This window comes from Cynocephalus volans, chromosome 17 (genome assembly GCF_027409185.1).
Source record: "Cynocephalus volans isolate mCynVol1 chromosome 17, mCynVol1.pri, whole genome shotgun sequence".
In the NCBI taxonomy this organism is placed as follows: Eukaryota; Metazoa; Chordata; class Mammalia; order Dermoptera; family Cynocephalidae; genus Cynocephalus; species Cynocephalus volans.
Window position 1 is genome coordinate 30,704,607 of NC_084476.1, and position 26,946 is coordinate 30,731,552.

The 26,946-nt window shown below is 37.9% G+C and overlaps 1 protein-coding gene across 2 annotated transcripts in view; it reads right to left on the reverse strand.

The window, feature by feature from the left end:
• Positions 1 to 417: 417 nt before the first annotated feature.
• Positions 418 to 26,946, reverse strand: part of SLC44A1 (solute carrier family 44 member 1) — a 168,051-nt gene continuing 141,522 nt past the window's right edge. The window contains exons 16-17 of one of the 2 annotated variants that reach the window (XM_063081720.1): positions 1,943 to 2,006; positions 418 to 617 (exon numbers count right to left, since the gene is read on the reverse strand). In XM_063081720.1, the coding sequence (XP_062937790.1) occupies positions 532 to 617; positions 1,943 to 2,006 (150 nt within the window). In that variant the 3' untranslated portion in view covers positions 418 to 531. The remainder of the gene's footprint in view (positions 618 to 1,942; positions 2,007 to 26,946) is intronic. The other variant, XM_063081722.1, reaches the window with a different exon arrangement.

The following is a 26,946-nucleotide window of genomic DNA, read 5'->3' on the forward strand; positions in this document are numbered from 1 at the left end:
GGGTTTGAAGGGTCTGTGAGCCCTAGCCGTAGCTTTAACCATACAATTGGCTACATCAGCAGGATTCTGACAATGGCCCTAGCTTTAGCCATAGCAAAGACAATCACACTAACATAGCCAGACAAATATTATTTTTCTTAGAAAATAATTTTGAGTCTTCTGTGCTTTTAAAGACTCCCTGATCCTCCCTGTTAGACACTTCCCATACACATACACCACCATCCTCACCCCCATTCGTGAGAGGAAGTAATACCAGTGTTGGTATGGGGTAATTATCTCTTGAGCAATAATAAAGCAGTATTACAATGGAGGGATATTGGAGTTAGACCTAGATTTGGATCCTGACTCTGGCTAGAAAAGAAAGCAACACTGAATTGGAAGACACTGCTGCAAGACAGATTTGTATCAAATGCTTCTTATTAATCATTTATTAGACAGTCCCACCATACCAAACCCGCTTGGCTCAGTGGTTTGGGGACCTTGTAGCACGCTTCCATTGAAGTAATAAGATCTGGCTCTTCATCTGCAGAGTCAACAGCTGGTGAGTGGGAGAACCTCATGTAAACAACCTCCTCCGAGCTCCTCCGGGCTCATGAGACCAGTCACCTTTTCTTCAGCTGAAAAATAAACACATCAAGGAAATGAATGCTTCTCTCCTAGGGGACTAGGACACAATGAGAAACGATCAATAACAAGAAATAGTGTCGGATCATCTTTAGAGAAGACATGAAATGTAAGAAGGCTAAAACACACACACACACTCTCTTAGATTAACAAATAAAGATATCTGAGAGCTCCTGGTGCAAATCCTGATTCTAACCATTATCAGCTGTGTATTCGTGGGCACGTTATTTAACTTCTGTGCCTACATTTCCATATGTATGAAATGAAGATAATCATGGTACGTCCCTTTGAGATTGTTGTGGGTATTAAATGCGTTAATCAATACTAAGTGCTTAGAACAGTGCCTGGACTGTTGTAAGGAATTCTGGACTAGTGTTTGCCATCACTGGTAATCAGTGTTACTGATTACCAGTGATGGCAAACACTATCCCATTGGTATCAATGTTACATTGACAAAGAGGTTTTCAGAATAGTTGAAGTGAGTCAAACCCATAACAAGCCAAATTTAAATCTAATCTGAAAAATCTGGTTCTATGGTATTCTCAAAGACCCGAATCTGAAATTCAAATGAAAGTTAGGATTATTCACTCCTGTTATTCACTTAGCAGTGGGACAGGTCAGACCAGGATAATGGGTGTTCCCATAGTTCAGTTCAATTCAAGAAACAGTGACTGAGTAAAATGTACTGAAGTTGATAATGCTATTGTGGTTCTGTAAAAAGATATATTCATTCCAAGGAAATCCATATGAAACTATTTAGGACTAAAGGGTCATGCCATATCCACATTATTCTCAAATGATTCAAAAGTATTATACATATATGGAGAGAGAGAGAACAAATAAGCAAATGGGGTAAAATAAATGTTTAACAATAGATGCAATAATATGTAACATATGCTGTTCTATGAACCATTCGTATTCTTGCAGCTATTCTGTAAGTTTGGCATAATTTCCAAATAAAAAAATTTTAAAAACCCATTAGGATGGGTTAAAAAATAAAAAAGAAGCGTGGACTCAGCTGGACTATCCAACAAGCACAGGGCCACTGCAGGACAAGCAGAGGGGATGAGATGCAGTCCTGACCCCAAGACTCCAGGAGAATTTGGACTTGGAACAAGGAGATGTAAAGTAGTTCTATGATTCAAATATCTAACATAATCAAGCTAAGATCTCCTGAGACACCTGTCTCTACAATAGGCTCTGCTTGTCCCCAGGTGCTTAAAACAGGTTGTATGTGGCACTAAGAATAGTGTTGCTTGAAACCCTTACCATACATTTCATTTTAGGGTTTTAATCTTGAGACTTTAGTTTCCCCTACCAGTTATTGCCTCTTTGCTGATCCTCTTGCCCGATTTCTTTCTAGCTTCAATCCATTTTGCGAACTGCAGATAGAATAAATCCTTAAATCATTGCTTTCACAACATCAGTTTCTCAAGAAATTACAACAGCTTCCTGTTTTCCACAACACCTTATCTAAACTTTGCTGTCTTATCAATTCCATTTTTATGATTTTACATATTTTGACTTGCCGTTTCAACTTTAATGATTTTTTCCCCACCGCTGAAAATAACGAGACCTATGATTAGACTGACGTCTGATAGCAGTTGATGCTTAATTAATGCCATGTGGCCTGGACAGTAGGCTGACACCAAAATTGTGGTTTGCTGGGATTGAGATTAAAGCTCTTTCCTCCTGTCTTCTTTATTTAAATAAACTTTTAATTTTAGAATAGTTTTAGGTTTACAGAAAAAGTTGAAAAGATAATACAGAGAGTTCCTATAAACCCCATACCTAGTTCACCCTATTGCTAACATCTTATATCACTAAGGTACATTTGTCAAAACTATTGAACCAACACTGATACATACTTTACTTAGATTTCATTAATTTTCCCTAATCCTTTTGTGTTCCAGGATGTCATCCAGGAGACTATATTATAGTTAGCTTTCCTCCTATTTTTAAACTTAAAAATATTATTTAAAAAGCCAAATGCAACCCTTAAAAATAAAGTGTATAGTCTGATTGAATGTGATTTCACATGATACTTTGATGCTATATCTTTCCTACTACCCTTGAACATGAAAAAACTCACAGCATAATCTAGCTCATCTCAAGGAGTGTTTAGTACATTCATTTCAAGTCTTCCTGAATTCTCTTTGTGTCAAATCCCTTGGGAGCACAGAACACCCTTCTCAGACTTCAAGTTTAAGGCTACATCTAGTTAGCTGGTTAAAGAAAGTTTTGCTTTCTATACAGCATAAAGAAATTCTCTACATAGTAACTCACATGAACATCCCTGAAGTCTCATGTTTGACACAAACACATAGTGCTGAAATGAGCTTTCACTACCACCTGTGGAAAGTACTCAGCAGCATAACTGATGGTATTATTCCCTTGACAAGCAAGGAATATTAGAGCACCCTTTATGGGAACTATGGCATCAACTGACCTTATGCTGCCAGTGACATTTATTTCTCTGGTTCATTCATAGACAGTCTATTCACCCTGCTTAGAGGCTCATAGAGCTAATTAACAATCAAGGTTTAATTGGCATTTCTAGACTCTGATTTGACGCTGGATCTGCATTCCTTCTGTCATCCTCATGTTTCCCTGCATGACTGAAGTAAAAAGAAAAAGTTCATGATAACATCTAATCAAGTGGTCACATTTTTCCCATCAGAAATGGGTAATTTTTCATCCTCTCTGTCAAGGAGGAGAGAAACAATTCCCCTTCTAAAAATTTCTTAGATGGCACCTGAAGTTAAATATAAGATCCTTTAGCAACCTGCAAAGGACTAAGAGCTATAAAGATTTCAGATAATAAAAATATTTCAAAAATGACAGCAACTCTTTCCAAAAGAAATACTTGGTATAAAATTTTAAACAGGCAACATAGGATTTTTATCAATTCTATCTTTTTTTTCTTTTTGGATGCTTCCTTTGACTGTTCGAAAATCTGTTATAGAATTAAAGGGGTTTTTGAAAAAAGAAAAATGCATTCATAATTCTACCACCCTAACATACCTTTTTTCAGGTTTATGACTTCCCTTTTGTGTTTGGTCACAGCGTGTGTTCTTTTGCCTTACAATATATTATAAGCATTTCCTGTTTTCTGGTATGCAGTGTATTTTTAATGGTTATATGATGTTTTATTAAGTAGATATAAAATCATTATATAAATATTCCCTAATGTGTCCTAGGAGGGAAAAGATATTTGCCTGTTTTGTTTACCACTGCACCTTCAGTATTTAAAATAGTACTGGCCAGCAAAGGAAACAATCAACAGAGTAAATGACAACCTACAGAGTGGGAGAAAATTTTTTGCTAACTATGCACCTGACAAGGGATTAACATCCATAGTATACAAGGAACTCAAGCTATTACACAGTAAAAAAAAAAAACAGATAACCCAATTAAAAAATGGGCAAAGGAGCTGAATAGACATTTTTCAAAGGAAGACTTACAAATGGCAACAGGTACATGAAAAAATGCTCAACATCACTAGCCATCAGGGAAATGCAAATTAAAACCACACTGAGGTATCACCTCACTCCAGCTAGACTGGCTATAATCAAAAAGGTGGAGAATAACAAATGCTGGCAAGGATGTGGAGAGAAGGGGAACGCTCCTACACTGTTGATGGGACTGTAAATTAGTATGACCACTATGGAAAACAGTATGGAGCTTTCTCAAACAACTACAGATAGATCTTCCATACGATCCAGCAATCCCACTTCTGGGACCCAAAGGAATGGAAGTCATCACGTCAAAGGGATACTTGCACTCCCATGTTCATTGCAGCTCTGTTTACAATAGCCAAGATATGGAACAAACCTAAATGTCCATCAACGGACGATTAGATAAGGAAGATGTGGTATATATACACCATGGAATACTACTCTGCCATAAAAAAGAATGAAATTGTTTCATTTGCAACAACGTGGATGAGCTTGGAGAAACTTATATTGAGTGAAATAAGCAAAGAACAGAGGGAAAAATACCACATGTGCAATCATAAGTAGTAGCTAAGAGAGAAAGAAGGAAGGAAAGAAAGACCAAGTGTTCCGCTGGACTTGCAGAGGGAGAGAACATACCTAAGGATACAAAGTAGAATGGGGGAAAGGGGAGGGAAGTCAGGGATAATTGGGTGGGGGTCATGGGGTATAATCGCAATTTGTGGTAATGGACATGCTGCCAGTATGGATCTGGACATCACATTTTGGGCACAAGCGGTGACAGTCAGCTTTGTACCCCATGAATATTCATAACCAATAAAAAATAAACACTGCTGGCAAAATGTAGACACTCAGTACATATTTGTTGAATAAAAGGTGAGTTTAAATCATTTCAAATTATTACCTTCATTTATTATTATCATCATCATCATTATTATTATTACATCCTACTTTATTTTGACTGGTTAGTTTTTTCTCACTTTATCCTCTTTAAATAAAAACAGTTTATCATGTTTATTTTCTTTTTTTAAAATAGAAAACATTTAGAGTGATTGATTTTCTTTATGATCTTGGTATGATTGGTATGATTCCATATAAACCACTTGCATACCTGAAATATCATTATTCTACCCTCCCATTTATTTCATAGTTTGAATAGACAGAGAATTTTAAGATGGAAATTATTTTCCTTCAGAATTTTGAAGGCGTCATTTCATTTTCTTCTAGCTCCCAGTGCTCTGTTGCAAAAGCTAATCTCATTCTGATTCTCGATACTTTTTCTATATAAGATTCCCTCCCCTCTTTCTCTCTCTCTCTCTCTTCTTTCTCCAAAAGAAAGACACAATCTTTTTATGGATACAATCTTTTCTATTATCTACGTGAGTTAAGTAATTTTTTTAAAAATGTTTTCTTTTACCTTACAGTCTGTTTACCCCAAGTTTTTGTTGTTGTTGTTGTTGTTGTTGTTGTTGTTGCTGACGTTTTCCTCTTTGTTTTGGTCTCTGTCTTTAATTTTAGATACTTGCTTCAAAGATCTGGTGATGCTTATTTAAGAAGGGAGCGCTAGAACTAATTGAAAGTTTTTCATGTGTGCATAGAATTTGTCATTGAAATGCTTCACTGTAGAGTGACGTGACTGAGCCTTTTAGTTGGAGAACTCCTGGCTTTATCATCTTTAGGTATTTCTCTGTGGACTGATCAGATTCCTCGGAGAATAATTTTCCAGTTTCCTGCTTGGGGGGTGAAGACCTAGTTGCTAGAATTCTTGGAGCTGAGAGGGGAAGAAGGTCCTTTAATTTCAGTATGCAGACTATCCCCCTGATTTAGTATGGTACTCCTGGTTCTGATGAGCCCTAAGTCCTGTTTTAACCTCTTCAGAGAATACCCCTCTAAGTTGTCTGCTGGGGATGAGAAGGGGAGTTGCCCAGCTGCACAGAGTAGATAATGGTATCTATTTTTTGATAAACGTTCTTGAAATTTAGTTATAACTAAAATAGAGTAAAGTGCACAAATCTCAAGCATACACGGCTACTGAACTTTTATATATGTTTGTATCCATGTAACACCATCCAGATCAACACATAGAATATTTCCACCACCCAAAGAAGGCTCCCTCATACTCTCTTCCAGCCAGAGCACTCCCTAAAGTAATCACTATTCTGACTTCTTTCACCACAGGTTAATTTTAGCTATTCTTGAACTTGATTTGAAATGGAATCGTACTGTGTGTACTCTTTTGTGTCTAGCTTTTTGCTCAACATTATGTCTGTGAGATTTATTCATGTTGTTTCAAATTAACTGTAGTTCATTCTTTTTCTTTTCTGTGCAGTATGCCATTGTATGAATATATCAAAATTTATTTCTCCATCTGACTGTTTTTGGACATGTGTGTTGTTTCCAGTTTGGGGCTAGTACAAATAATCCTGCCATGAACATTCTTGACATGTTTTTTTTGTGCACAAGTGCAAGCATTTCTGTTGGGTACATAGCCAGGAGGGGACTTGTTGGATCTCAGGACACTTATTTATTTATAGCTTTAATAGATACAGCCAAACAAATTTCCATTGTGCTTGTACTCATGAGTAGCGTGTGAGAATTCCAGTTGTTTCATAACCTAGCCAACACTTTTGATTTTAGCCATTCTTGTGGGTAAGTAGTGGTATCTCATAATGGTTTTAATTGCATATTCCTGATGACTGAAGATGTTAAGCATCACTTTATGTGCTCACTGGGCATTTGGCTATCCTCTTATGCAAAGTGCATGTTCAAGTTTTTTATCCATTTGGGTTGCCTGTCTTTTTCTTATTGATTTGCAGAAGTTCTTTATAAGTTTTAGGTAGGAATCCTTTATCAAATACATGTTTTGCAAATATCTTTTTCTAGTCCGTGGCTTGCCTTTTCTCCCTTTTAATGGTATCTTGGATGAACAGAAGTTCTTAATTTTTATAGTATCAAATGGAAGTCTCAATTTTTAGCAACTTAAAAAGGAATAATTTCACTTTTTAAGTGAAAGTCTGGGCTATCTCTCTGAGCTTTCTCTAATACACTGTAACAGAACTTGTGCTGAGCGGAAAACCATCTTTGTTCCACGGTTCAGGGTTATGCTTCTTGTGCCAGCTGTCATCAAGATTGAAAATTACCAGACACAAACTATACCATGCTATTTTAGGATCTCTGGCAGGAAGAGAGGGATCGATCTTGGGTTGTTATGGCAGACAATATTGCAACAAAACTTCAGCTTCTAAGGACAGAAGGATGAAGTTTCCAGGCTCAGGGAATATTTGTCTCTACCCCACTTCTTTACACCTTGCCTGTTAATAATCTGATATCATTTGGATAAGTTTTATGCAATCCTGCAGGTACCTCCCCACCCCAGCCTTCAATAAAACAGATCAGAAAGACCTAGCATTCTATCATACATAAATGATAAGGTTTTATTATCTTTAACAAGGAGTGGCCTGAAGAGATAGTTGGCCTACTAGCTAATTATTGACAAAGAGAAGGGCTATAAATCAACTGTTCAAAACTAGAGCCAGCAATCAACTGTTTTTGACCCCTAAAAAAATAACAATTTTATATAGTCACCTTACTGTCTTTGGTAACTTTGCTGCAAATAGTTTGTTAGGAAAAGATAGATAATTTGACTTCATCAAAATAAAAAAATGTTGTTTCAAAGGATACATAAGAAAGTGAAAAGACAACCCACAGAATGGGAGAAAATATTTGCCAATCATATATCTGGTAAGGCTCCAGTACCCAGAACATATAAAGAACTCTTACACTCAACAACAAAAAGACAAACTACGCAATTAGAAAATGGGCTAAGGACTTGAATTGACATTTCTCCAAATAACATATTCAGATAGCCAATAAACATATAAAAAGGTACTTAACATCATTAGTCATTAGGAAAATGAAAAAAACCACAGTGAGGTACTACTTCACACCTACTAGGATGGCTATAATCGAAAAGAGAAAATTACACATGTTATTGAGGATGTGGAGAAATTGAAAGCCTTATACATTGCTGTTGGGAATGTAAAATGGTACAGATGCTGTATAAAACAATTTGGCATTCCTCAAAAAGTTAAATACAGGGTTACCATATGATCTAGCAATTCCACTCCTAGGTATATACCCAAGAGAATTGAAAACACATGTCCACACAAGAACTTGTACACAGATGCTCACAGCAGCATTATTAACAATAGTTCAAAGGAGCAAACAACCTAAATATCTATCTACTAATGAATGGATAAACACAATGTAGTGTATCATACAATGGAATATTATTCAGCTACAAAAAGGAATGAAATACTGATATATCCTATAATATAGTTGAACCTTGAAAACATTGTGCTAAGTGAAAGAAGCCAGACCAAAAAAAGTCTGCATATTGTATGATTCCTTTTACATGAAAAGTCCAGAACAGGCAAATCCATAGAGAAATAATGTAGAATAGCAGTTGCCAGGTGCTGAGTAAGGAAATAGGAATTGATTGCTAAAAGTCAAGGGGTTTCTTTCTGGGGTGATGAAAATATTCTGGAGTTAGATAGTTGCACATGCTTTGCAAATGGTTGAATAGCTTTGTGAATATGCTAAGAACCATGAATTGTACACTTACAAATGGTGAATTTCATATGTGAATTATATCTAATTGAAAAAAGAGAAAAAAATAACTATACAAATGTTATTAAGAAATGTTAGTAAGAAATGATTGAGCTCCACATAATAAGAACTGCAGTTAGGGTGCACACATGCTAAGAAACATGAAAGTTCTGTGTGGGAAGAATAATTATGTCAAAAATTATCTTTTTCTAAAGTTATATAATTTATAGTCTTCTAATTAAAAGTGCAGAGACCTTTTTGACAGTCAACAAACAGTTAGTAGGTGATTTTATATGTCAAAGGATAATCAGTGCTATGTAGAAAAATAAAGGATATTAACCTAGACAGGGAATGCAGTGGTGGGGTTACTATTTTCCACAAGAATTCAAAAAAGGCCTCAGTGATAAGGTAAAGTTTGTTCTGAGACCTGAAGCAAGCGAGGGCATGGGACATGTGGAAGCAAGTAGAAGGTATACAAAGAACAGCAAGGGCCTAGGAGGTCACATGGCTAGAGCAGAGTGAAGGAAGGGAGAGCAGCACGAAATGAGTTGACAACAGTAAGAGGTGGGTGGATGGGGGGTGAATCATGTAGGGACTTTGAATTTTATTCTGAGATAGCAAACCATTGAAAAGTTTTGAGCAGAGGAGTGATGAGATCTGAGTTAGATTTTAAAGCATACTCTGACTCCTGTGTTGAGAATCTATAGAGGTACATGAAGTTTGGAAGCATGAAGACAAATTAAGAGGTTATTATGATTTTTCAGGCAAGAAATAAAGGGTGGCACCAGTGGAGGAGGTGAGAAGTGATTGGATAACGGATCTTTATGGAAAAATAGAGTCTACAGAATTTACCAATGGACTGGAAGTGGGGTTTCTAAAAAAAGAGTGGTCAAGGATGATTTCATAATTTTCATTCTTAGTAAATGGAAGGGCAGTGTTGCCATTTGCTGAGGAGGGAATTTGGTTTGGGAATAAGTTTGACGTGCTTATTAGAAACCTAAGTGGAGACGGCAGGTGGGCAATTGGAAAGGCTTAAAGTGAATCTAAATTTCATCTGCAAGAATAATGGGCAAGAGTTGCTAAATAAAATTCCAAAATGATTAATGTAGGGGATGGTCCTTACAGGCACTAAACAGCAATCTAAAATTACAATATGTAAAACGTATAAGAAAAGATAGGGAGAGCAATGAAACAATAGATATAGCTTGAAATGGTTCCTAAAAGTCCTCCCTGCATTTGCAGATTTAAGTGCTGATGTTTTTACTATCTGCATTAAGCTCTAAATCTTGAGCGACTTTGTTGAAGTATGCATATGCACTTTGTCCAGTGGAGAAAATTTTTATTGTTTTTCCCTCAGTACTCATATATATAGTTACATAAAAAAATTAAAGTAATACAGAAAAACCCTACTCTTAAATCCCTCTAATCTTTGAGATAATCTGGTTTTATACCCTTCCAGATCTTTCTTCTAAGGCAGGATATGAAATTGTATGCCCTGTGGAAGTGGAAGTGTATGTATCACATAGCCATGAATGAGCCAAACTAATATCATTGTGGAGATGTGAATGCAGCTTTGTTTTATTTTTTGATCATATACCCAGTAACTAATTAGAGGTTTGAAGAGAGCACTTTCTCCACCACTCCAAAATATCAGGATTTATTAAAGTTATGGAATAACTATCAATATTAGTCATAACCATAATGGCTACTATGGACTATATTGAGTGTTTCCCAGGTGACACCCCATGCTAACTGTTCTACATGAACCACATGATGGTATTCTCCCTACAATCATTTTTTTATAGATGGGGAAACTGAGGATTAAACGGACTAAGTAACTTGACCAAGACCAAAAAAATAGCAGAGCCAGGATCTCAACCCAGATGTTGCTGATCACAAAGTCCAAACTCCTAACTACTATATTTCTGGGGATAGTAAGGATCTATTCCATGTGGTAAAACATCTTTGAAAGTCAGTGGAGGAAGGGATAAATTACTTAATAAATAGGACTTACTCCATATTGCATAACAAAATTATTTCCAGCTATAGGTAAATATAAAAAGTGAAAGAAATAAACCATTAAAAATAGAATATAAATTATACCTTAATTTTTAAAAACAGAAAAAATAAAAGAAAATACAGGTAAGTATTTTATTAATTTAAGGGGTTAAGGAAGGACTTTGGAACAAAAAAAGAGAACACAACATAAATTATAAATAACTTGTATGTCATAAAATTTTACCTCAGTTATAGATAAAAATATCACTAGCAAAATTAAAAGGCAAACTACAAAGAAGGAAAAAATATTTGTCACAAATATGCCTAAAAAAGTGCTAATATCCCTAATATATAAAAATCCTTTATCCAACAACAAGAAAAGTCGTGATGTCTCCATAGCAAAATTGGCAAAGGACAAGAATAGAGAATTTGCAGAAGAGAAAATACAAAGGGCTGATAAATTAATGCAAAATATTCAACTCACTAATAAAGAAATGCAAATTAAGACAAGGGACTATCATCTTTTGCCTTTCAGGTTGTCAAAGGTGAATGAGAATCATGACATGAGTATCTGCCAGGTGTGGGAAAACGGGGACAGTCATAGACTTCAGTACAAACGTAAGTTGGTAGAACCTTGCTGGAGGGCAATTTGGCAATATGTGTCAACGTTCATAAAGAGTACCTTCGCCCTCTGATCTAATACTACCCTTTTCAGAGGTCTATATTAAGGAATAATCAGCAGGGTGGCAAAGATATCCCTACAATAAAAATATTATAATCTGAAAGTTTACTATTAAAACATTAGCATAAGGGAATATATTTCCATTATTAAAAATAATGTTCTTGAAGAATATTTAATGTTATGGAACATGCTTATTTTGTATATATACATATATATTTAGATATCTTTATAAAGCATTATAAAATGTTAAATGACAAGGGCAAGATATGAAAGTTTCTTGGTGTATATATTTTAACTGTGAAAATGAGTGAATATATGGATAATTATTACATATATAGATATATAAATATAGCAGGAAATAAATACACAAAAATCATAAAAGTAGTTATTCTCGTTAGAGGGATGTGGCATGGTTTTTCTCTCTTTTCCTGAAAATATTTGTTAGATATTTTCATTACTTCAATAATCATGTTATGGCTGGCTTGTTAGCACCGTGTTATAACACCAAGGTCAAAGGTTCAGATCCTTGTACTGGCCAGCTGCCAAAAAACAAACAAACAAAAAGCCAATTTTAAAATATGATGTTAAAAATTGTAACTTAAACAAGAGCCTTTTAACAGTTCATTTTTTTTTTTTTGTCCAAGAAGTCATTCAGGTTCTAGGAATGCATCTTTAACAAAATGAGCAGAGACATAAACAAAGGTTTCTATACAAAAATGATTATGGTAGCATTATTAATAATTCCTTAATTTTGATAGGACATTGGTAAATTCAATTATAGGAGAATGATTGAATAAATTAAAGTACATTCAAATGAAATAATATTATAAATATATTAGTCCTGTTTTCAAAAAAAATTTAATAACATAGGGAAATTCTAATATGTTAAGGGAAAATAGAAGATCGAAATTATTTAATATGTAAATAATATACATATTTAATATGTAAATAATATACATATTTAATATGTAAATAATATACATAATTTACATTAAATAATATATATTATTTAATATGTAAATAATATACATAAAAGTTATTTATGTATATTATTATACATAACCTTTTATATTTAATATGACCTGAAATAGATGACAGATAGACACATGTGCCAGAGTATTAATAGTTATTATCTTTGGATTATAAGAATATGGCTATTTTTTCATAGTTGCATATCTTGGGTTGTATTTTTAACTTTGCTGCAACTGATATTTTTATTGCCTATAATGAACAAAACAATTTCTTCAATCCATTTCTCTATTTATGTATAGTCATTTACTTATTTACTCACATTTGCTTATTTGCCAATTTATTCATTTAATAATTTGTCTAAAGAGACTGGGCTTGAATTCATGCTCTGGCACATAATAATTGTGACTTTGAGCAAATTACCAATCTTCCCTAGCCTCTGTTTACTCATCTGTAATATGGAGAGAACAACATCTACCCTGCGAGAGTAAATGATCCAGCATGATGACTCACTCATAAAAGGTGCTCAATAAATTGCGGTTGATATTATTTGATTATTGCTATTTTTAAAAGTGGAAAAAGAAGCAAAGTAGTTAAAAATCGTGAACTGGAAATGAAAATGTGTGGGCAGAGACCTTCACATTCTCCCAGTCAGGGGAATTATTTAAATTATAATTTTAAAACAAGAACTCTAAAATATATTACATCCTTGAGACTCAAAAGGAATGTAAATGTCAATGTAAATCAAAGGTCAAACATAAAATACATAACATTGGGAAAACTGCAGTGCACTGAGTAACCCATGGAAATGCTCCAGTGTTGCTTAATAACTATGGCATTGCCACCTTGTGGAATTAGTGATGCATTACATATCCCAGGAACTGGAGACTTTATTTTGAAGCAATTTATATAAAAAGGCTAAATTAACAAATGTTCTATTCCATGCCCCCATCATCTTGTTTGGATTATCGTAGTAGTCCCCTAATTAATCTCCCATCTTATGCTCTTGTCCCCCAACCCATTCTTCTATACGGAACAGGCAGACTGAGCTTTCTAAATTATGCATCAGATTGTTACTCCCACAGACTGAAAACACCATGTACCTTGTCACGGCATAGAAGGCCTCCAGTTTCATCTCTCAGCCTCACCAAGTGCAAGCCACAGTGAACATTGTTCAGTTTTTAGTACTTACTAAGAATTTTTCCACCTCAGGGCTCTCAAATATGCTGCTCCCTCTGCCTAGAATGTTCTTCCTCATCTTTTAACATGCCACATTTTTCATCCTTCAAGTCCAAACTTATTGTTTCCCCTCAGACAGACCTCCTGCAACAAAGTTGTGTAACCCTATTATTTTCTATTATAGTATGCTTTTCCTTCATGGCATTTCATCACAAATTATGCTAATGCATTTTTACCTGTTTATTTGTTTAATGTCTGTTTTCCCCATCAGATTATAAGCAACATGTTCAACAATGTATATACCAGAGAGCTTACTACTATGTAGTACACGCGTGCATTAAATAATCTATATAATAGAATGTCATCTAGTCAATAAAAATAATGTTTTTGATGGGCATTACAGACATAGAAAGTTGTACATGATATAATTTTAATTGAAAAAAGGAGGTTATATAGTAATATACCATTTTTGTTTTTAAAATGTGCGTATATACTACTTATATAATATATATGTTCCACATATATGTGTGTGTAAAAAAATCTCCAAGGTGTTACAGTGGATTGGGAAATTGTGAGTGCAGTTTATTTTCTTACTTTTGCTTATCTTTTAAAATACTAATTGTTTATTACCTTTGTAGATATAATCATTGGATTTGCGATATAATGGAGTCATATCTTATGCGGGAGTGGGGGAGTTGTTTAGTCTGATAGTCAGCAGTAAACACTGCATCCAGGATGGCTGCTAACATTTGTGGGGTCTGAGGCAAGAAGACAGATGGAAGACCTTGCTCCATACTCTTCCCATCGCTTGCTCCAGCCCATACTGTGAGGGACCTCTCATGCTCATTTGCAGACACCCGAGTTTCTGGAGTGTGGCCTTGTCCCTTTAGCCCTGTGGACTTCTTGCTTGTGGAAGGGGACCTTGAGAGTAGAGGCCCTGGTCTTCAGGGTCTAAAGGGGGTGCTGAGTACAAATAAGCAAAATTAACTTTGAAAAGTCTCTTAAAAGTCTATATAGTATTGTACATATGTTTTATGTATACAACCCTATATCACTGGTTTTTGGCTTTGGTTTTCTTTTTGGGTTTTTGGTGGCTGGTCGGTAGGAGGATCTTAACTCTTGACCTTGGTGTTATCAGCACCAGGCTCTTACCAACTGAGTAACTGGCCAGCCCATCATTATTTTCTAATCCTTTCCTGTCCACGTTTCTCTAAGGCTCTCAGTTAACTTAATTTGATTTTCCACAATGTTGGTGGAGTCAACACTCACTTACCTAACTACTTGAACAACATGTTTCCTTCCATGTCCAGGGAGAGTAAACCCTTAAAAATATTCATACTTTCTTTTTTACATTGACTTTTAGGCATCTATTACCCACTTAAGTAAATACACCTGTAAGACGACTCCCTGTATATTTTAGAAAATGATAGGACTTGGAATGACAAGTTGAAAGAGAGGAAAGGAAATTTAAGAATGATTCTAGGTTTCTAGCTTGGGCAACTGGTTTAACAGTGATGCTGTTTACTGAGATGGGAAAGGCTGGGGGAAGGACAGGTGTAGATGTACCGTAATGCACTGACCCGAATCCCTATTGTTGGACATTTAGGTTGGCTGCAGTATTTTACAATCAGCAATAACACTCTGATTTGCAGCAAAATCTTTTCACACATCCTTAATTTCTAAACATAGAATTGCTGGGTACAGGATGTGCCCATTCTTGAGATTTTTCATACACATTGCCAAATAACTTTTAAAAGAGCTGTTTCCTCACACTGTTAACATAAGGGTAGATTTTGAATAATGAAGTCCTAAGTTTCCCTTCCTCCCATGCTTTCTTTGTTCATTCAATAACAAAACTTCTGTTAAATACCTACTATGTCCCACACAGGGCCTGACATAAATCTAGCTTTGCTCCTTGTTGGAGGCTGGGAGATGACTGGGGAAAAGGAAGGGCTATGGAGGACTCTAGAGTTTTGAATTCGGGTGACTTGAATATCCTTTGCATATATTCGTTTGGCTCTGGATTCCAGGCCAGATAAGTTCAAATTCTTTCTTTACTTACTTGGTGATGACACTCTTAGAGTTTGGGAGAAAAAAGGTTTAACTGTGCAGACTGCAAGTAGGACACTGAGGCCAGACTTTGCCCCAGGAAATTATTTAGAGGGTACCATTTTACACTGAGTTTTTAAAATATTATGCAAATCTTGCTCCCTCAGCCAATGGCCACAACAGTTCCTCAGCCCATGAAACAGGACGGCCCTATCCAGTGGCTGTCTCATGGTAGCTGGTAGAGAAGGAAGGAGCAGGAGACCCAAGGTCAGGGCAGGAGTCCCCCAGCATGAGGGCTCCTTTTTGCACAGAAGGGCCAGCTCCCACTCTTGATTTGAGAGTAAATATCATACTACTCAGATTGAGCACCTAAGTTGCTAGATGGAAGTCTGATCTTGAGGAAAAACAGGTGCTGGTGAACTTCCTTATTATAACTCAGATAGGAGAGTCCAACCTAAAAACGATGTGTCCTCTCCTCTCAACAGGAACTTAGTGGGAGACTTGAGCATGCACAGCACCATATTTACTGCTATCCCGAGTCCAAGGTTATTGGGGGACTTAGGCCCCTGTGCAAATCTGGAAAATGATGACAGTGCATCTCTGTGCTGAAGGAATTAAAAGGAGATTCCTGGAGTACTGTGAACCTCACGTAAGACTTGATTACGAGTGTTCTTGCTCTCTTCTCTGAATATGGGCCATTACATAAACCCCTGTACTCTAGAACTCTGGTAATGACTGTGGCTCCAACGCTTACTTAAGTAACTTGCTGTAGGCTCTCTGACCTCTGATAAGTTACTTATGTCTTTGAGTCATTGTGTTCTCATCTTTAAAATGGAACAACTCTATGTGTCATGATTCTTATGAGGATTTAAAGAGATAATGCACATAAAGCCCTTAGCACAGTAGCTTTCACCTTGTAAGTGTTCAGTAAATGATAGCTATTCTGGGGCACTGAACACCATTCCAGTACATTTAATTCATAAAATATTAATGCATTTCACTTATTAGACCATATATTTGAAAACCAAAGGAACCATTTCCAGGTATTGTTCTCTAATGAAAAGTAAGTAATTTTAAGGTGAAATAATTTTAAAAGGCTTACCATCTGCCTTTAAAAAATATATGGTTGAACCTTTGGAACTCTAGATATTTGTTAGTTCATTCGACACTTGCTGAATACTTTTTCTTGTTTTTTTTTTCTTTCTGTTTTTTATTTTCTTTGTATCTTGGACACTTTATTTACCTATATGAAACTTTATATTATACTTTATTTGACTATAAATTATGCTATCTATCTGTCTTTCTGAGTGGACTTTTGCAGTGCTTCCCCTGGTAGGACACTGAAGCATCACAACAGCAGATCTATTGGGCTATTCTTTTCGGGTAACAATGGCACTGACTCATAATCAGCTCAACTTTCTGGCACTTCGCAGACTTCCTTACTTTGGAAGAAAAGGAAGAGTTGTATAAAAAAGGGATGTGTGACTCCCAGTGAAAGGAAACAGTTTGTAACTCTCCCTCTTACAACCCCATGCACACATTCTCTAGGACAAATGAAAGAATGTTGTAACTTTAGTTTTCCATGCCCACTAGGAGGCCAACATTTTGTAAATAATAAAAGTTACAGATGACCCTGACTTTTATTTAATCGAGTGTTTTACCTTCCCTCCTTTTCTTAGGAATCTAACAAGAAGTACAAGAGGACACTTGCTTTCTCTCCTCTCTTCCTGACAAAACCTTGGGGGTGTTTCAAAGTAACAGGGCACATTCGGTCTGGATCAGGGGTCCCGATGGGAAGGGCTCTGGAGCCTGTGCATTTGTTCTGAATAATGGCAGACAAAAGAGGCCTAGGATCAAATGTTTGCAGGGCTGTTGAACAGCACAGGCACCAGCTGCTCCAGACACCAGGGCAAGGAGCACTGTGTGGAAGGTGTGAAGCATCAGATTCTGCTCTGTAATCATCAGAGCAGGCAGCATGGAAACATGTTGCTGTCGGGGTACAGAAAGCTGCTACCCCAAAATATGGTGCTTTGACATGCTAGAATAAAGAGGCAGCCTCCAGGTCTCTCTGACCTACTCCTCCACCTCCCTGTCTCTCAATCCTCTATCACTCTCCAAAGCACAGGATGAAACTGTTCCCGTATCTGCCTTAAGCCTTACTCACCAAAGAAGATGACAGTGACCTCTGGTCCTTTCCCTGAGTTTCCATTAACTTAACTCATGTCACAGGAAGGAAGACTGGAGTCTTTCGACACACTTGGACTAACTTCTGTCACAGATCCTTGTCTTCTATTTCGGTTCCATTCAGTATTTTGAAGAAAAACATTTACCAGCCATTGTCTACTCTGTGGGCCAAACAGACTTTGTCCCAGACCGTTGTGTATTCTCCAGGCCCATTGCACTCCCTGAGAATCATTCACTCCTACACCCCCATCTCCCCTGCCTTATGGATATGGGCATATAAGCTCAGTAACCCTATGAAAAATGGGGACATTACTATCTTGTGATTCCCCTGAGCTTTGCCCCCTCCCAGCACATTAATAATGAAGTTTGTTATGCCTTTTCTTTATACTGATGTAAATTTGTCAGTGATTTTTACTAATGAACGTGTAAGGGTAAAGAGGAAATTTTCCCTTGGCCCCTACATTGCCTTCTAAGAGGACTTCTGAACTAGGTAGAAGGTAGGAATTCTACATTAATTTCTAGTAATAATTAACAGTTGGCTATATAAGTTGGGAGTTCCAAAGCAAACAAGAGGCTTCCTGGAGTAAAAGATATTCAAACCTTCTAAATCCCAGGTTGGGACGTATGTTCTTTCCAGTGGGTTTTCTCCTGACTTGTGTATTTCCTGAAAGATACTCTTTTTGTAAAACTACAATGAAGGTATAATCCCCTTTCTTACCCTGGGAGCTTATTAAACATTAAAATAAAAATTACTTTGAACATCTTTCAAGTACAAATAAAGCAGGGTTATATTTCAGGATTATCATTATCTCCCCATATCAGGCACCAGCTTTATCTTGCAGCCATCCTTGGGCAGGCATTTATATTACAGCTATTCAGAAAAACTAAAGCTTTGCAGGCTAGCACATTTTCTACCACACATTTCTATGCTAGCACTAAGGTTCTTCAGATTGTAAGACTTTTTCTTTTGTGGCTTCTCAGTCTCTTGGCTCTATTTTGATTGTCATGTTCATGGCCAAAATTTGTTCAGTCACAATTTTTTAACATCTCAGCATTTCCAGGATATCAAGAGTAGATGAATACAACAGAACAGTATACATGCAATGGGGACCGTCCCCCAAAACGTTGTCCCTCTCCCAAATCAAAGATTAACTTTGGCACAAATCTTGGAGAGTAATGTACTTTAGGCTGTTGACTTGGCTAATGAGCAAGAATCCACAGTCTGTTAGGTAATATCTGCCAATAAGAAAGTCACACTTTGGCATGAGTGGCTAGGAGACCCTCTCCTGATTTGGGGCTGGGCCAGTCAGGTGCAAGCTGCTTATCTGTGCAGATGGGATAGCCCAACCCATAGGCCAGGAAAGCCTGGCTTTGGGGAATCACATCAGGGTTGTGGCCCATGTACAGTGGTGAGCAAATATTGGCAGAACTGGAGTCCTCTTTGAACAGCATGAAGGCAGGTTAATGACTGTCAGACTCTGTACCTGAAAGAGCTCAAAATCTTTACAGAGAGATTGGGACAGTAAATCCGTAAGCTAAGAAAAGCGTTCTTATTTAATGAACCTGGTCCAGAGGTAAGCCCCATAGGACAGCACAAAACAGCATGAACTAATGGCCACTTAACACTGGTGCAGTCTGAAGGCCGTGTGCTTCCTGGTCTCAAGGGAAGGAAGGATAGAAAAAGAAGGGAAAAGAGATAACATTTATCAAGGATCTGCTATGTGTTGGGACCCGGTCTCAGGATTTTATGCACATTTTTCTCACTCAACCCTCAAGGGAAGGTATTATTAGCTCCTTTTGCCAGGAAAAGAAAGAGAAGGGAATTACCAAGGTGATGGGGTGAGCAAGATCCAAATTCAAGTCCATCAGATTCCACATCCCATGCTTTTATCCACTAGATCATAAGTGTGTAAGGACTTGCATGGTATAGCTGAAGACCAAGCAGGAGGGAGAAGGGAGAAACAAAGGGACCGTTTATCCATCTTCCATGACAGAAGGTCTTAGACTGTGTGTAATGGCCACAAGGTGAGCAACTCACCCTGTTTTGAAAAGCAACATGGAAATATATCCATTATCACTCATTATTTTAAAAGGCACAAAATTATGCACAAAACAATAAATGGGCTTACTTCATACCTCAGGCCCTGAATATGAACTAGTGCTCAGCTTTCGGCTCCAATAAGGACACCTATGGGATTCTGCTGAGTCCTGTGTGATGAGGAATGCTGGGATGGGGGGTGGGAGCTGTTAGGACAAGGAGAGGAGGCCGTGCTGAAGCTCTGAAATAAAAGGCACAGAAATTCAGCTTGGTCAAATACCTGCATAAAAAGAACCCCCGTAACAGCACTCAGGCCAAATCTAATTACAAGAATGCTGAGAGACTCGCCAAATGGACTGGGACTTTTTGTATTGAATCTGCATGAAATTCTCAACTAATATACAATCTTAATCAGGAATTTTCACTCGGATTTGATGACTGTCAGATAATTAAGAGGTGCTGTGCTTTGTGCACTGGTATTCCAATGGAATAAACAATCGGATAAAAAGCAAATCTTAAACTCCTCTATGGCTATTCACCACATGTATGATGACATCTAACCTTCTTGGCAGGTGGGTGAGGCCTGGCCCGAGTCCTTGGCCTCATCTCCCATCACTTCCAGCCTCACACTTTACAAGCAGAATTGTTGAAAGCAAATTGTCAGGAGGTTACCCCTTTCCAAGTGCATACACCCCAGATGCTGGTTCACACCTTTGTGCCTTAGCATGTACTGGTCCCTCTTCTGGGAACTTATGACCTGATAATATCTGTGTAGGATTTGGAAGAACAAATTTTTCCCAGGCCTCACCTTATTCCTTGACCCCACTCCCATAGGATGAATTGCCCCCCACCCTGCATAGCTCAACACATTACACACACTTCCACTGCTGCACTGACCACAACTGCCCCCTCTCCATCCCTGAACTATGAGCTGCCTGAGAGGAGGCCTGGCATATAGTAGGTGCTCAGTAAAGAAAAGGAACTAAGATACCATGGTGGTTTTTTTTTTTTTTTTTTTTTTTTTGCCTTAAGTCTTCATTGAGAGATAAGAATTGGCTTCTTATTACTTTCCTAAAACAACCACAAAGAATAAATTTTCTAGTTGAAAAGTTTAGAAAATTCTTTTAGAGAAAATCCAAGTTTTGGTAATGTTTCAAATGAATGTAAAATATGAATATTTGTTCTAAGAAACATGTCAAAGGACAATATTCTTCAAGTATATATGGATTCTACCTGAAAGCTAGTGGATAGAGGAAACAAATCTAACACTAGGCACCTGGGGCTTTGGGTACACAAATCGTGGCTGTTAGAATTCAAATGTTAAAATGCTACACCCTCAGTATTGTAGGTCCTATAAGAGAAAACACATGTAGTTTTAGGGTTGCGTTTGCTAGTTGATACTTTCGACCAGCAGGTGTCGCCAGAGACAAGCATATGCGCTATGGCTCCATCTCAAGGATGACCCAAAATCCTGCTCTCCCTGGAACTCTTGCCTCCGTCTGTGGTCCCATCCCTCTGTGGAAGCTTCAGCTGGAACAGCCAGCATGCATGCCCATAGTTCTCAAAGTTTATTATGCAGGAGAATCCTCAGAACTGGGGGGGGGGGGGGGGAGGGTGTTAAAATGGAGATTCCTACCTCCCAGCTGCAGAGATTCTGATTCCAGATCAGGTCTGGAGAGGGACCCCGAGTAATTTCCATTTTAAACGCTGCCCTTCTAGAGTCCCTGCATCCCCTACCGTGATGCACTTTGTGAAACTCTGATTTGCTCTCGATGTAGAGTATACAATCTCATCTCATAGTCTCCACTCAGAGACAATCAGGCTGCAAAGGGACTCATCTGTTCATTCATTCAACAAACATCTACTGAACCCTTACAGCTTGTCAGGCACCGTCATATCCTCACAAAGTTATGCAGCTCATCCTCCTGTCTCAGGCTTCAGGTCACAGGCAAGGGATCAATCATAGAATCCAGTAAAGACACAAACTTTCCTTTCTTATGTCCACCCCATCAAACAGCCTGGCTTCCACCATGAGAGGAAAAAGATTGCCTTATCCCATAAAAGCATTCATATACTTACAGACTTTCTGCCAATAAAGACTCCTAATGGTTAGTTTATAGAATATAAACATAATTGGGATGAATCTTATTACTATGCCTTTAAACAGACAAAAATAATAAATCTATGAGTAACTGAAAAATCAAAATACTGTTGTTTTACTGACATTTGTAAAACCAGAATAAAAATCCTAGTAGTAAATAAGTGGGTTAAATTATATTGCAACAAATAAAACACAAACAAAAATTCCCTTAGAAACTTAAAATTGCCATGATATGGTTACCTAGGGCATTGAGGGAGAGTACATTCGTAGAAACTAATGAAAACCGTGCATCCCGATGCAGACTACAGCTAACAAAACACTATCTGTCCATTGAACAAAACTTAGTGTGCCCTAAGTCCACCTTTTTTTTTTTTTTTTTTTTAAACTTTTTGACCATTAGAAATTGTTTTGCGGGGCCGAGCCTGTGGCGCACTCGGTAGTGTGCTGCGCTAGCAGCGCGGCGACGCTCCCGCCGCGGGTTCGGATCCTATATAGGAATGGCCGGTGCACTCACTGGCTGAGTGCCGGTCACGAAAAAGACAAAAAAAAAAAAAAAAAAAAAAAAAAGAAATTGTTTTGCACTGGAATGAATTTTAAAGGTAACTGAATACAGCCTTTCACTCTGTGCCCCATACTGCTTTACAAGATGCCAGCTGCAAAAGTGTCCTGTGGCCTCTGTATGCATTCCTCCTTACTCAGGGGATCACTTTCTCTCCAGGAGCTAAGTCCATCTTGGGAATGTTTCAGTTTTTAGGAAGTTTTCCTCATATCCTGTCTGATAAGCAGGAAAAGCCAGTGGCTCCATCAGAAAGCATCTCCCCACTCCCCGCACCCCTGTACTTAGCATAGTGCCTGGGTTATGACTTCATCTCAGAAACCTGTTACAATGACTTAAGCAAGGAAGGGATTAATCCTTCTCATGTAAAAAGCAACCTAGAAGACAGCAAGCCCAAGTCTGGAGAAGCTATGCCGGAATGTCCTTCAGGAACAAGGCTCTTTCTTTCAGTCCTGCCATTTTTAGCATGTGGCTTTGTTCATGCTTGTAAGATTACTGCTCTTTCTCCAAGTAGCACATCTGCATTCCAGACAAGCCAAAGAAGGGGAATACTAGGAGGATGGGTGGCACCTATATCAGGAAAGCAAAAGGGTCTTGGAAATCCCCATTATCCTGCAGCTTACATCTCATTGCCAGAACTAGGTCACATGGCCACCTCAAGCTTCAAGTAAGTATGGGAAGGTGAGTATTTAGGTTGTGCATTTTGCCAACCAGAAAGACAGCTGGGTTATATTCATGAGGAAGAAGAGCAGAATATCTATTGGGTAGAGCAATTAGCAGTCACTGCCACAGCCTGATAGCAATAGGTGATTAACACATGTTAATTGACTGATAAAACAAAAATCTGTCTTTCCAACCATTAGAACCCTTTAGAGGCCCAGGACAAGATTATAGAAACTCTTTTTTTCTATAGCATCTCTTCAGATATTTGAGTACGACCATCATTTCTTTCCTTTTTCCCCACCCCAAGATGTCTCTTTTCCCAGCAGATGTCTTTTCCAGGCTTGTCTCTGAAAACACTCCCACTTGTTTATATTCCAGGTGTGGACTGACCTGTAAAAGGTAATGCAGAGTCATCTCCTTCCTCCTGCTGTACACCATGCTATTATCAGAACCTAAAATCCCCTGAACCAAAACATCCCCCTGTCCGTTCATATAGAATATGCCTTGAATTCAGATGCTTATGGGGAAGGGGAGGGACAATGGGGACACACATCACTGAGTGCCTACCCTATGACAGGAATTCTGCCATCTCCTTTATGACTTATTCCATTCAGAAGACCCCCAAGCCATCTTGACCTCATTTGGCCATTGTGAGGCTGGTTTTATGGACCCAAGGAAGCACGTCATATTATCACCGCTAAATTCCATGCTGTCAGATTTAGTCTATTGCTCTTGAGCTCTGATTGTTACTCAGTGAACTATATGGCCAGCGTTTATGCCTCTAAGTCACCCTAAAATGTGTTAGACATTTGGTATTAGTTAAGATTGTGTTCAGCTGTAATGGAAATCCCCCAAATAACAGTTGCTACCATAAGACAGAAGTTTATTCGAGGAGTCTGAACGCTGTCAGCCCAGAGTTGACATGGTGTGCCAGAGTCAGGGATGCAGGCACCTTCTATCTTGTTACTTCATCAAGCACATTGTCCAGTCTCGGGGTTACATTATTGTCCAGGCTGGCTGCTGGACCTCTAGCCATCATGTTTGAATTCCAGCCAGCAGGGAAAGGGAAATTGAGAAAACAGCAATGTTCCTTTAAGGACATGTCATTTCCACTTATATTCCACTGGCCAGAATTCAGTCATATGGTTACAACTTAGCTGCAATGGGGGCTGGGAAATGTAGTCTTTGCTCAGAGTGGCTATATGTCCATTTAAAAAAATCAGGTGACTGTGACCTTCAAAGACTGAAAGAAAGGATACTGGGAGATAGCTTGTAGTGTTGGCTACTCCTTCCATTTCTTCATCCATATCGGTGGTAAAAATATTAAACTATTCAAGACTAATGTCAGCAAAAAGGATTAATATTTATTGAGCATTTACTATGTGGCAAGCTCCGCTCTATGCAGTTTACATGTAATAATGTAGTTAATCATCAGAAAAACTCTCTTAAGTTAGGGACTATTATTACCCTATTACATAAGTGGGAACAGAGAAGCATAGAGAGCCTGTAGCCCAAGGTCGTACACCTCAGAAGAGATACAGCTGCGCTTGAATTGGAGTCCATGCTCCTAACTAACCGCTACAATGCATCGCTTCAGGGCAATGTGAGAGATGTAAACTTCTGTCTTATTTTGGTGACTGTTATTTTGGAATTTTTTCTTACTCACATCTGGACTCTGCCTCCTCTACTGGAGACCTCCCTTGGGTTGAAATTAATTGGCAAGCCTTACTTAGGCTTGGTCCTTCAATTAACGACTATTCCACTTACTCCAATTATTCCAGATAAATGAAGACTCTCTTTCTATTTTACTTACACTTAAAAATGTGTCTTGTAACTCATAGTAGAGGCAGACCTGGATAAGGTACGTGGTGACAATTTCACTTAAAGCATCAGGAAGTTACATGTTGGGTCTTTACCAGCTCCCTATCTCCAAAACCCGATTTGAGAGCTATATGTAGGTATTTTTGCTTTCACTGTATCTTGAAGAATATATATACCTTCTTCCACCAAAGAATAAAATTCTATAAATCTTTGTGTTTTCTTTTCTTTTTGGGTTGCTAGGAAGCTCAAAGCATTTAATGCATCAATGTACTGTGAACATGTTTGTTCTACAGTCTAGCATATTGCTTTCTTCCTATTTATGTCTTTGATTTTGTATTTTTATTTTAATAATTTTTTGTATGTGTGTCTCTTGGAAAAAAACGTGGGGCATAAATACATAACATACAAACACTAAAAACACATTGCTTGTTATTTCTTGTTAGCCTGGAAGCACACGCATGGTTAAGGTGACAAGGTAGAAGAGGAGAGAGTTGGAGCCATTGAAATAGTTTGTCTGCAGCTGCCTAAGTGACACAAGCCATTGTTAGGTTAGGAACTCTTGACTTAAAACCAGAAATCAGATAGATTTCACTCATCAGGGAATGGGAACAATTTTTGCTGGTGCAGAGAAATATTTTCAGGACTTCCAGATCTTTTCTAACTGGCTCCTTATCATTACAGAGATTTTACAACAGAGAACATTGAGCAGAAGAGATAAAAATTTACAATATTCGGTGAATTAGAGAATCAGAGCCTGGATGAATTTAAGCATCTGGTACAAGCCCCTATGTTAAAAGGAAGAGGCAGAATATCCCATCCTAAGTGTAGGCTCCATGATTTCTTTTCCCTCCCCCCACATCTAGTCATTAGGCCTGCTGGATTTCCCACTGGAACCCTCCTCTTCCTCAGTGTTTCTGTCCGGTTCGGGCTGTCTCCCCCTTGCTCCTAAGTCACCCTCTTATAGGCTTCCATTCCCAATCCAATCTCCATACAGCTGGATTGCTGCCCTGCTCAGAACCTGCTGTAGGCTCCCCACAGCTCAAAGTTTAGGTCTGAACACACACACAAGACTCCTGTGTTCTTTCCAGGGTCACCTCTTCCTTGCACATCCACATATTCTCTGCTCTGGACATCTTGAAAGACTGTTTTCCTCATGTTGCTATACGATTGCCCGTGCTATTCTAGTCTCTGTGTAGAATCATGCCCCCCACACCCCACCCCTTCATCATCTGGCTAATTCCCACTCATCCTTCAAGTCGCAGCTCAGATCTCTTCTCTTAATCACCTCACATGTCTCTACGTGCTCTCAAAGCACCCTCTACTACTTCTCATCAAAACCCTCACTGCCCTCTGTCTCCCTCATTAGGCCGTGAGCTACTTAAGATCAAGGAGTGAGTATTTACCACTGAGCTCCCAGAATATAGCTCTGGCTGGCCAGAGGAGGCCTCAGGCAACACTTGTTGAATGATATGGGTACACTTAGCACACTGCTGTAAACATGCTTAGAAAATGCATCTAAAATGGGCCTCACTCATCACATTTTCCACAAAATCTGAGACGTGGATCTCAGATCTTACCCACTCCCACCAGTGTACCATTTCTATATTTTTTTGCTAATCTTTCTAAACTTATCAAGTCCTCCCCTTTCCTTCCCCTGACCTTTCCCTTGTCTAATTCAAAAACTAAATTCCTTAATCCATTTCGATTTAACTTGGATTTGTTTTCAAACTGAAAGCCAGTTTTCCCAAGTATCATTTATTAAGCAAATTTTTTCCTTCCTTATTCATTTGAGGTATTTCATTAATTTTTATTAAATTCCTATAAATAATAGGATCTGTTTTGAGAACTTTCTCTTCTATTCCGTTGGCCTATTATCACATTGGTTTAGTTATCCTTATTCTATTTGTTTTTAACATAATTTTTTCATATTAAAAAACTATAGAGTATTGCACATAGGTATTGATATTCAACTCTATACTCACAGATATATAAAATCAATTGTTTCAATTAAAATACTGT